The 12,199-nt window shown below is 43.3% G+C and overlaps 1 protein-coding gene across 1 annotated transcript in view; it reads right to left on the bottom strand.

Moving 5' to 3' along the window:
• The window catches only part of LOC103609802, a gene marked incomplete at its 5' end in the record, with an annotated part of 33,954 nt that extends 29,474 nt beyond the window's left edge, over positions 1-4,480 (bottom strand). The window contains one exon of the mRNA XM_008594085.1: positions 4,361-4,480. Coding sequence (XP_008592307.1) covers positions 4,361-4,480 — 120 coding nt within the window. The remainder of the gene's footprint in view (positions 1-4,360) is intronic.
• Positions 4,481-12,199: the final 7,719 nt, after the last annotated feature.

Raw genomic sequence — 12,199 nt, 5'->3', positions numbered from 1 at the left:
ATCTCAGCACAGGCTTGATAGGTTTTGCTTCATCTTGAATTTAGATTAAATACAAACTCTGCGTAACCAGCAGTGAGAGCCACTGGTTGTAGCCGGAGGTCGCGTGCCTTGATGGAGCAGCCACCAGGTGAACTGTGTTTTGGGGGATCTGCCCACTCCTAGGCAGGTGTCTGGAAATGACAGCTTGACACTGGAGCCATTACCTGATGGCAAATGCCTCCTTGTCCCAGGCTCGTCAGAATTGTGACAATTTGAGTCTAAATTAAGAAATGAACAAAGTGATGAAGATTGCAATACAAGTGTCAAAATTTGGTAGCAGCATGCTTCCCATAGTGACTGGGCATTGGAAAAGTTTCCGTGGATTAAGCAATTCACTTTCATACTAGCCACTCAATCAGAGAATGAACCTGACTTCCCAAATCGGAGGCAAAACGTCACTCAGAGTTTTCAGCCACAGCGACCTCTAGCAGGAAATTACTTGGGGAACTTCCACCTAGGGAGGAGGGCTCTGACTGGGTTTACACCACCTCACGGAGCTGTGTCTTTCTCCTAACTCCTTCTGATTGACTGAAGATCTTTTGCAACTCAAGTACCTCATGTGATATTCAACACATTGAGCTCTGGAAATTGGATCCATCTGGCCTGGGTTCTCCTTTGGGAGATGCCTGCTCTCTCACTGACAGCCTCCTCTGGGAGACTAGCTCCAGGACCTCCCTGGCATTGGGGACCCTGTGGAAAGAGGTTTAATGAGCTCTGCATCCCCTCAGGATTTGAGATACAGCAGGGCAGCCCCAGACTCTGAAGGATTAAGAATAACCAGATTTCAATAGAAATTTGGGTAGAGGTCCAAACCTGGGAGGGGATTCTCCAAACCAACCCATGATCCTGGAGGCTGAGATTTCCTGAATCTGGTTTGAGTCTCATAAGGGATCTCTGGCTTCATTCATACCAAGCAAAAGTCGGAGGATCAAGCCAGGGAGGATGGACATTACAAGCACACAGGTCAGATGGCTGTAGAAGGTGACATTTCTTCTCATCCTGCCCTTCTGAGGCAGGACTAAAATAGGAACACGCCCCAGGGAGGCTGCTCATAAATATTCAGACTGATGGGCACTGTCTGCCTCTGTACCTGGCAGTTAATGGACTCATAATGCACTGGCAAAAGCTTAACCACCCAACCAATCAGCATGCTACACCGTGGCACCTGCATACAAGGAGGAACAAAAGGGGCAGAGGATTGCCAAGGGGCTTTTGGGACGCAGGATGGAGAGAGGTGAGGGGGTGTGTGTCTCTGGTGGAGACCCCTGTGCGCTTCCTTGGCATGTGTCTTCGCTTGGTAATAAAGCCCTATTATGCTCTGTTTCTCTGTCCCTCTCTTCCTTCCCTTCCGCTGGTCTTGTGAAAAGATTTTTCTTTTCATGGATAGACCGAGAGGCTGGATCTGCATCCAAAACACTTCCTCTGCTTTTGTGTCCAGAGGCAAATCATCCAGTATTCTCCCAAAGGTATCTGTAATGCAGAGGTGAATTCACTGTGGAAAATTCTAATTTTGTCACTCCTCTTGATAGAGAAGGTGGGGCCTTGAAGGCATTTGTATAATCAAAGGCCAAACCCTTGGGATATGTATCATTATCTGGAAAAAAGTGACATCATGGAAGCAATGTTTCATGTTCTCTGACACGCAGAGGTACAGTGACTCTATTAGTCCGTTTTTGTTGCTTATAAGAGAATACCTGAAGATGGGTCATTTATAAATAAATAAGATTTATTTCTTGCAACTTGGAGGCTGGGAAGTCCAAGGTCTAGGGACCACACCTGGTGAGGGTCTTCTTGATGTTGACTCTACAGCAACACAGGGAGTCACATGTCCAGAACAGCCTGCGCAAGACAGCTAACCTTCTCACCTGCTGTCCTTAGAAAGCCCTCAGAATCACACCCATGACATCCCTTTAAGCCATCAACCCATTACTCCATGAATGAATCAATCCATTCATGAGGGCACAGACCTTGTAATCCAGTCACCTCTTAAAGGTCCCACCTTCCACCTTCATCCTGGGGGTTAAGTTTTAACATGAACTTGGGGGGACATTCAAAGCACAGCAGTGAGATAGTGCAAACATGAAAAATCCTGTGTTTGTTCTTCAGGGTAGAAATTGCCAGTTTTATGCCTTTGACTGCATATTTTTGTCTTTATTTTGTGTTGGGTATAAGTAAATAATAAAATTGAGTTGGAAAATGAGATCCATATAATCTGTTGATATCTAGTTATGTTTCAATAGAGCCTCTGCCCCAGACTATGATATCTTATGAACTATAAACAATTACATGTTAATAAAATTAATAAAGTTATTTCTTAAATCTGTGATTATAGAAGCTATTTCACATAATTACTTTTATATGTACAACCATGTTTTTTGGGAAATGGTCTGAGTGTTTTGAAATGATGATTTAAAGAACGAATAACTTGGGCCGACCCCGTGGCACACTCGGGAGAGTGCGGTGCTGGGAGCGCAGCGACGCTCCCGCCGCGGGTTTGGATCCTATATAGGAATGGCCGGTGCGCTCACTGGCTGAGCGCGGTGCGGGCGACACCAAGCCAAGGGTTGCGATTCCCTTATGGGTAACGAAAAAGACCAAATAAATAAATAAAGAAAGAAAGAACGAATAACTTTTATAGCAGGAAGAAGAAAACTATAGGAGTCTGACACCAGCTTGTCCCCACGATTGTGGAGAGGAACATAAAACTTCACGTCCTGAATATCCCAAATGCATGAGTGTCGCCACAGAATGGCTGTGACTAGGCACATGAGTCTCCACATAAAAACAGAAGAACTCAGCTGCCCACTTGTCTAGTAATTCCAATCCAGGAAGATGGCTGCATGCTACTATTGGACTTTAATTACATTTTTTTCATCTATCCTTGATTTTTGTTTCTAAGTGTAAAAATGTGAGAATTTATCTTAATTCCAAAAATGTGGTGTTCTAGCCAAACTAGATTTAATTTTTGGATTAATCTCACTCCCTAAGTTTAATCAGCAGCAGGCATTATATTTAGTCCTTGACTAACAGGAAAAGATCCAGGCAACATGTTCTCCTTCGTGCTGCCAATATTGTGAGAGAGTCTCTTTCACTTGCAGACTCTAGGTGGAATATCTTATCGTGTGATTTTATATTCTTTAACAGGGAGTATATATCTCTCCCAGGGATACAGCTACATCCATAAACATCAATCATTGATGTTTTTAAGGTGTTCTTTGAACATTAAATAACTGCAGTATGAACATCCTAGATTAAAGAAATCTCAGCAAGAACTTGATTGATATCAGGTATCCAGGATCTATCTCAGGGATCCACACCACTGATAGGAGAGAGAGTCCTTCCTCTAGAATATATTTCAGACATAAAATATTAAATAAGAATTCATAAAAGGCATATTACTCATTTTAAATCAATTCACCATGCTAACAACCAGCATTGAGTGCAGCTTGTGGTATTTAGCTCTAACATAAGGTAAGTAAAATTCTTAGACAGATAAGACCTTAAACATGAAATATGATCATATAGCTCGGTGGTTCAGAGCACCTTCTCTGGGGTCAGACTGCCTGGAATGGAATCTCTACTCCACCACATACCGGCTATGAAATCTTAGGTAGAGTTTCTTAATTTCTCTAAGGCCCAATTTTCCCTTTCATAAAATGGGGACAAATATATAATACATAGTTAGATAGGCAATAGATAGATAGATATAGATACATTCATTTACGCGAATTAAATAAACTGATATGTATAAGGTATTTTGCACAGGCCTGGAATGTTGCAGTACTCAAATAATGGTCACTACCACTACTGCTATCATTACTATCATTTTATTGCTATAATATTACATTGCTCTTAGTATTTTTTGTTGTGATCCTACACAGAAATATTTGAACAATTGCCAGTTATTACATGATGTAGTTATTACTGCATGGTACTCTCCTCCTTCATTTAAAATGAAAACTAGACTCAGCAATGCAATGGGTTAGGCCATAAGCCACACAGATGATGCTGTGCTTGAGAAGGCCCAGTGGCTCCAACTCTTAAAATCAAAGAGTTACAGCATTTCTGATCTGGTGTCTAGTAGACCATCTACGCCATGCGCTCTATCTACAGGAAAGAAGAAACAAGGTGAAGTGGGAAAGCCAGACAGCCAGGGAGTGGCAGGGGCGGTGTCCAGGATGGGAGCTCCTGCCCCGACCTTTAGGATTCTGCAACATCTCCTTTTTTGAATTGGTTGGCTTTTTCCTAAAACACACACACACACACACACACACACACACACACACGGCAGCAGCAGAACACCTCCCAGAATTCGCCATACCTGTTTGGAAGATGACCCGCTTGAAAACCGGGCTCTATCAAAGTTTGTCTCTTGCCCCCCAAATGGATCTCGTTTCTTCTCATTTTGGTCTCTTCGGTATTCCTGTCGTCTCAAACAAGCCTGGAGAACAGAAAAAAATGTTTGTTTTAGGTCTATGACTAGCTTTGCTGACCTTACGCTTAATTCCAATTGTGAGGGGCGTGAAATAAACGACATACAACCCCACATGTTTATCAAATGCCTGTCGCCAAGTTTAAAGACCAGGTATCACTCTTTCTTCTCTTTGCTCAAAATGCCAGGTCAGAAATACTAGTCACTGATTTAATAAATTAAAACCATGAACATACTAAGAGGCATTTCGTCAGGAATTTAGCTGACAGTTGCCTTCTCAAGGACAGTAGTACCTGATACACCCTATTCACTCCTCTCTCCAGTCTCATTCTCCCAGCTCCTCCCGCTTACCACCTCCAGTCTATTCTATACCCTTGGATCACACCCTAATTGCAGGACGAGAATTGTCATGTGTCAGAGCTGTAGCACATTCTGTTCCCTCTACTTGGAGTATCCTCCATACAATGTTCTCTTGGCAAATCCTGCTGATCTACTAAGAAGCAGCTCACACGGCCCAGCTTCTCTTTAGTGTTCCCTGACTCACTGCTCTTCCCCAGGCTGAATCAATTGCTCCTTTATACACAGCTTGACTTATACATTTTTTCCTATTGTAGCTAGTTTTTTTGTTTCTGAACCCATTTCTCCTGCTGATCAGTGAGAACCCTAGACAACCTTTTATCTTTTGAATCCCCCAGCATCTAACTTTTAATGTTAGTTGAATTGCACTTTTGCTTTGGAGGCAAATATCAATCCCTAAATGCAAAATAATCAAGATAAAATAACCAACAAAAATAATTTCCCCATTTTTCTTAACTAAATTAGAAGAAAATCTAGTACTATTTCTCCTCCATTGCTAGGACTAAACAAACCCAAGGATATCAGTGTGCTAAGGGGATTTCAACTGATTTTTTTTTTACTTTTTAATTTTGTTTTAACATTTACTTGTACATATTTGTGGGGTACAGTGTGTTGTTTCAATACATGCATATACTGCACTATGATTCACTTGGGGTAGTTTTGCACCCGTTAGTCCACCACTTCTCCCCACCACCATCTCCACTCCCTCAATTGATTTTTAAAATATTCCAAAATAGTAAAACCTCTTAGAACAGTTTCTATACTTGTAGATCCAGTAAGCCAATTCACCTTTGCCCTGCCAGGGCCAAATTATCCACTATTATAATAAAGAAATTTGCTGTAAAGACCAATGATGTTGTTTCCAACTAGGCCTGACATCTGTTCTTTCCTGGCTGACTTAAGAAAGGAAAGATTCCTTCGGCATTTTTCCCCATTAGAAAAAGCACCTCCTTCCACGATGTAACAGGACATATCAGAATTTCACGCCATGGGGAAAGCCTAACATTATGCTACAAGTTTAAGAATAGAAATGACCTGATATTAACAAAATATTTACCACTTGGAATTGGGCACAGTTAGTCACACTGTGCTTCACAACTGAATTGCAGGTGACACCCTGGCCTCCGAGCTCGTCCACAGCAGCCAGATGGTCACCTGCAGCAAGCGGAGTCCTGGACTCCCAGGAGAAAGAAGCAGTTTCACCTGCCTTCCTTGGAAAGGAAGGACACTTCAAAATGATTGGTTTGTTTTTTTCCCAGTCCCACAGTTAATTTTATTTTCAAAATCTAGGCCACATTGATAGTAAGTCATCGTAATAAATACTGGGTAGCATTAGCTTTAATAATTTAAACAACAAAACCCAAAGAATGCTAGATGGCAACTTAAACAAACATCCACCATATAATAAATAAACCAAGATAAACCTAAGGGGAATCGGCTGGAGAGATTAATGAAGTTCAACTAAGTGCCTCTTTTTCTATTCCTTTTACAACGACTTCAGATCGGAGCTCCTGTTTGGGAAGAGCCCCGGCATAGAGCATTGACTCCTAAAGTGGCAGATGTCGACATTGCTAACCTGCTGGTACTAAAAGCGAAAGAAGAACATGTTGATGGGCTGCAGGAGAAGGAGGCAGCGTTAGCAAAAGCACGCAGAACCAAGGCAGATTTTGTGGGCTGAACAGAATTCTTGTGGGCTGAGTATTTTTTGAAAATTCTCTCCAAGAATGCACACGACTTAAATATTTCTTTACCAAAAGGGGAGGAGGAAGGGATTGGTTTGCAATGTTGAAAAAAATGTTTTCCCTCTGGTTCCTTGTCCCTTCTCTCACAAAAGAGCAAGAGAGCAAACCAGTGGCAAGGTAGGTACTTCTAATTTTTATCTTAATACAGCCAAGCAATCTTTCTCTGAAATTAAACACGAATCCTCTCAAAGATGTTATAGCTTTGCTGAGGAGAAACACAGGGAGAGAGCCAAGTCCAGACTTCCAGTCCTAGAAACAGCAAGAACCCAGCCACACATCCCCCAAGGACTAGCTTTTTTGTATTTGTAAATGTGAAAAAAAAAAAGATTTTTTGTCATGTTGATGATGGTCATGTTTCTACCCTGGGGGTCCTGAAGTGACTGGGCAGAGGAGGGAAAGATCCATGGGTCAGGGAGAAGGAATGGGTTTGTCATTCACAACTGCCAGTGGCTCCCCTGGAATTTTAAAAGATTCCCCTTTGGATTCCACGTGTCAGGATTTAGATGGCTCTAAGTAAGTTTCTGATCATGTGGCAAAACTGGCTGAGGGCAGTCTTGAAATTGAAGGCCTCGGGTAACTTCTTATTTCTTCCTCCTGCACGGCTCCTCTGGCATCCCCCTGACTCCAGCACATGCAGTCAGGCCGCCTTCTGTGCAGAAGCTACCCCTGCGGGGTGGAGGCACAGAATGTGGATTCGTGCCCGTGGGGATGACGTGGGTTTTATGACTCACTGTAACCCAATACTGGTAAACACGAAACCCAGCTCTGCTACTTTCTAGCATCGTGACCTTGGGCAAGCTGACTAACTCCATTGATTCTTGGCTTGCCTGTCCCCACGCTGCGAGTTTGTCAGGAGGGGAGCACGAGGGGCTGTTGACAACGTTAGCAGAGAGACTGGCCCCTGGTGAGTGCTCAGTAAACCCCTCCCCCATCATCATCTTCATCATCATCAGGCTTTTAATTGCTCTTTTCAATCCCATTTCCTGGTTAACTTCTATTTCTAAAGTCAGCCTTTGCCAAGGCATATGACTCTGATCTTGGCCAGAGAAGAAGAATCTTTCTGTCTAGGCCTGAGGTTCCTCCTTGTTTTTTCTGCCCTGTAAGTAGAGGTTTGTTTAAGCCCGTCAGTCCCCCCAGCCAGCCCACTGAGAAGCGTCTGATCCCAGCCACTCAGGGTCACACTGTAAACTGCTTTTTCTTCAGCATTACAGCTTTCTGAGTCCACAGTTGTGCTCGAAGTTTCTTTTGTTTCTTTTATTGTCAGTCTGCCCCCTCTAGTCACCATCTGGGCGCCTGGTGCCACAGGAACACTTCCCAGCCTTCTAGTTCTGGTATAAAAACCACCATAACTACAACCTGACTTGACATCTCATTCATAATGGCGTCTGTTATGCTAACTCTGCAAGCATTTTGACAACTGGGAGTTGCCAACGCCTTCAGTTGGCTCTTTTCTGTTGTTGTTCTGATGATCTAAAATGCATAACCCCAGAGTTTGGCATTTTCATTGTCATTGGTGACATTATTAAAGTTCATTGGTTTTAAGAGGTTAAGCGGTCAAAGGCATAAAAACAGTTTGACATGATATTCCCTTCAAGCCAGGTTATCTTCCCATTTCGGCAGTGAACAGGGGAACAACACACACCTCAAAGGTCAGCTGGGAAGAACATCCTCCCCCAACTCCTATGGGAAGGAAAGCTGCATGACAGTCCTGTGCCACGTAACTACGTGTTGGTCCATGATGACTGCCTATATGACAGTGGTCACATAAGACTATAACAGAGCTGAAAAATTCCTATTGCCTAGTGATCACAGCCATCACAAATTTGTAGCACAGTTACTTCACTTTTTAGTACATTTAGTGTAGGGTAAACGTATAGTGTTTACAAAGACCACAGTAATGTCCTAGGTCTTCCCGCGTACTCGCCGCTCACTCGCTGACTCAGCCAGAGCAACCGCAGTCCCGTGTGCTCCATTTGTGGTAAGTGTCCTATATAGGTGTATCGTTTTTATCTTTTATGCCATATTTTTGCTGTACCTTTTCTATATTTAGATATGTTTAGATACAAACATACTTCTGTTGCCTACAGTATTCAGCACAGTAGCACGCTGTACAGGTTTGTAGTCTAGGAGCCACAGGCTAAACCATACAGCCTAGGTGTGTCGTAGGCTGTACCATCTAGGTTTGTGTAAGTGCACTCTGTGGTGTTTGCATGATGACAGAATTGCCTAAAGATGTACTTCTTACAACGTGTCCATGTCATTAAGTGACACATGACTATATCCCCATTCCAGCTCCCTGAGTGGACAACCCCAAACCCTTGCCACCCGGCATAAAGTCACCTATCATGTCCTTGAACAAATTTATATCGCCATGTTTAGTTGTTTGATCTGTACTTGAAAGAATCAAGATGAATAAGTGACATGAAATGAAACCAAGTCGAACACATTTAATAGATTATAGAAAATTGTTCTGAAATGCCAAGCGTAGTCTTTCCCTCCAGCTTTCCAGTGGACATTAATGGCTAAATTCTGCCTCCAGTTACATAAACACATTTGACCGAAAGAAAAAAAAGCTATGCGGCATGAGCACCCTTGAAGAAAGAGAGCCAAATTCTGAGATGGTATATAATTACACACTAGTTACCAGATTCTGAAATAGCATGTAATATGCCAAATAGATGTTTATTTCCTCTTGTTTTCTCAAAAGGGTCCCACCCAACCACTGAAAGGAGTAGTATCAAAATAGCTCAGGGTGGGTTTATTCCTCCTCTCTTGCTGCTAGCACAGACCTGTAAAGGCACTGACAATTTGGTGCATTCCCACCCTTAGTGTATTTTAGGATGTAGCAGGAATAGTTTTCATGGGAGGTTTCTAAGGGCTTCAAGTTGAGCCAGTGGACTGAAGGCAAGTCAAGCATGGGAAGGAATATGCAGCAAATGCATATGATTGGGGAGTCATACCTAGTTATTAGGTGTTACACTATCTGTACACCCTGAAATGGGGAATCCCTGGTGTCCCAAGCAAGTCACTGCATGGCGAGTGAAAGCCGGGATTTCCACAAGAAGTAACTGTCCAAGCTCATCAATGATCCAGAGTATCAATATCCACCAAACACAAAGTCTACCTTAGGAAATTATCTAAATACACATAGGCCATATGTGGACTGAGTTATTGCACTGAAGTCATGCAATTGATTTTTCAAACCACTACATTAAGTCCTTTATGGAACAAGGCAAAGGATAGATCAAAAAATTATCACTGTTCCTTCAAAGTAGTTACTGTGGGTCACTATATACTTCCTTCGACAATAGTCAGAACATCTTAAAGACAACCATATTTAATTTTTGCAGACCTTGTGGTGAGTAGTTTTAAAAATGCTCAATGAGGGTGGATTTGACCTTTAGGAATAGTCACAAGTCAGCTGGATCTAAGTCTGATAAACAGAGCTGGTGGTTGAGTTAAGTTAATAACAGCTTTCATGAATGATGAGGCATTCGGTTCAACGTAGAAGAGACAGACTCAGCCCCTGCCCCTAGGAAGCTGTGGTCCAGTTTGAGAGGAAGTCACGCAAAAGACAATTGTGGCACCATTTTGTAAGCTCTCTGCAAGAGGTACAAAAAGGGTGCTGTGCCACCCGGGTGATGGAAATGTTCTAAAATTGGGTAACGGTTTTGGCTGCAAACTTGGTGTATTTACTAAAAGTCATCAATCCTATGCTTAACGCAGATTGAATTTTATGATATGTAAATTATAACTCAGTAAAGTAGTTTTTTAAAAAGACTACTATGTGAGAACAGAGGTTCTCTTTAGTTCTAATTTAAAACTATGATCCTCACCGTCCTTGTCAAGAGAATAAAGTAAAGAAGGGAGAAGAAGAGGTTAGAGAAGTGGCTAAGGTTTAGGTTGGTCTTCTAAGGTTCTTGGGTCTTGGGCCTGCTGTTAAGTGGGGCAAACAACTGGAGGGTGTCATGTATCCCAATGGCATAGTCAAATTTACATTTTAGATATATTTCAAGAAAACAATCTGAAGGATAACAAGACTAGAGGCAAAGAGACCATTTATAAGGATATCGTAATAGTCCTGGAGAGAAATTATGGAGGTTGGAACCTTGGAGGTGGCAACAGGATAAAAAAGAAGGAACAAGTTCATGAGCTCTTGGGTGAACTTGGCAGGACATGGTAACTTGGTAACTGGGACGTAGGTGAGGACAGAGTGGTAGGAGTCAGAACAGGCTTAGATCATAGGTGGGGTGGCAGGGGGATGGCCATGTGGAATGCAACCATGGACAGGTTGGATTTGAGGCACCTATGCAACATTCACATGGAAAAAGTCAACGAGCAGGTGTGCATATGATTCTGACACTTTGGGGAGACTCAGAATTACAAGTCATTAGCATCAAGGGATGGTTAAAACCATAGGAGGGGATGTGATGAGTCACAGAAACCTTGTGAATTAGGAGGAAATTGGGCTGAGGATGGAACCCTGGGGAAATTAGCATTTGCAGAGCAGGAGAAGAAGAGACCAAGGGGGGGAAAAAAAGTGAGAGAAACAGGAGAGTGTGATGTCAGAAAACTGAAGGAATAATTCTTCAGGAAGAAAAGAGGACCAGTGGCAAATGTGGATAAAGCTTCAGAAAACAGACTGACAAGGTGTCCATTGCATTTGGCTACTGACTTTAGTGGGAAGAGTTTCAAGGGACAGGAAGGGAGGTGATGGCCAGGCTGCAGCGGGTTAGGGAATAAATGCGAGGGCAGAAAGTGGAGATAGAAATGTAGCTGGCTGACTAGGGACATCTGGGACGAGACGGGAAGGAGGCAAAGCTGCGCTGGAGAAGGACACGAGGTCCACAGAAATCTTTATTCTCTTGTTCTACGATAGGAGAGACTTCAGCATGTTTGTAGACTGAACCAATAAGAAGGGAAATGTCGAAGACAGAGACAAGATTTCCACGGGCGGGAGGGGCTGGGACCAGCAGGAAGAGGGTCACCTCATCCCCTGAGACTTGGGGGCTGGCTGGGTGGGCGTGCAGCCTGGAGGGGAAGGGGAGGAGGTCGACTGGGTTCTCACCTGCTTGGTCTTGGATTCTTTGTTTTGATTCGTGTGTGAATCGAGAGGGGAAGTTCTTGGTTGAAAGTGTGGGGGTTGGAGGTTTGAGAAGAGTGGAAAGGTTCAAAATCGTGATGGTAGCAGAGGGAGATGATGGACAAGGAGATGTGCTAAAGGGGGTCATCCTACCTTCTCTTCCTTCCCTCACCCCCGCCCATCTATCAGCAAGATGTCTGTTCTGCGTCGGTTTCTGGGTCGGGCCACTTCTCACCACCTCCACCCCTACCACCCAGTTCAAGTCACCATAATCTCTCTTCTAAATCTCTATCATAGTTTCCCTACTAGATTGTTTGCTTTTTCTCTTGCCCCTTCCTGTCCTTTTCCTACACGGTTGCCAGAGTAATCTTTAAAAAATGTAAATCAGGGGGCCGGCCCGTGGCTCACTCGGGAGAGTGTGGTGCTGATAGCACCAAGGCCACGGGTTCAGATCCCATATAGGGATGGCCGGTTCGCTCGCTGCCTGAGCGTGGTGCTGACTACACCAAGTCAAGGGTTAAGATCCCCTTACTGGTCATCTTTTGA

The sequence above is a fragment of the Galeopterus variegatus genome, unplaced genomic scaffold, assembly GCF_000696425.1.
Source record: "Galeopterus variegatus unplaced genomic scaffold, G_variegatus-3.0.2 Scaffold10105, whole genome shotgun sequence".
In the NCBI taxonomy this organism is placed as follows: domain Eukaryota; kingdom Metazoa; phylum Chordata; class Mammalia; order Dermoptera; family Cynocephalidae; genus Galeopterus; species Galeopterus variegatus.
The sequence above is the reverse complement of the archived record's forward strand: the minus strand, read 5'-3'. Positions and strand labels throughout refer to the sequence as shown.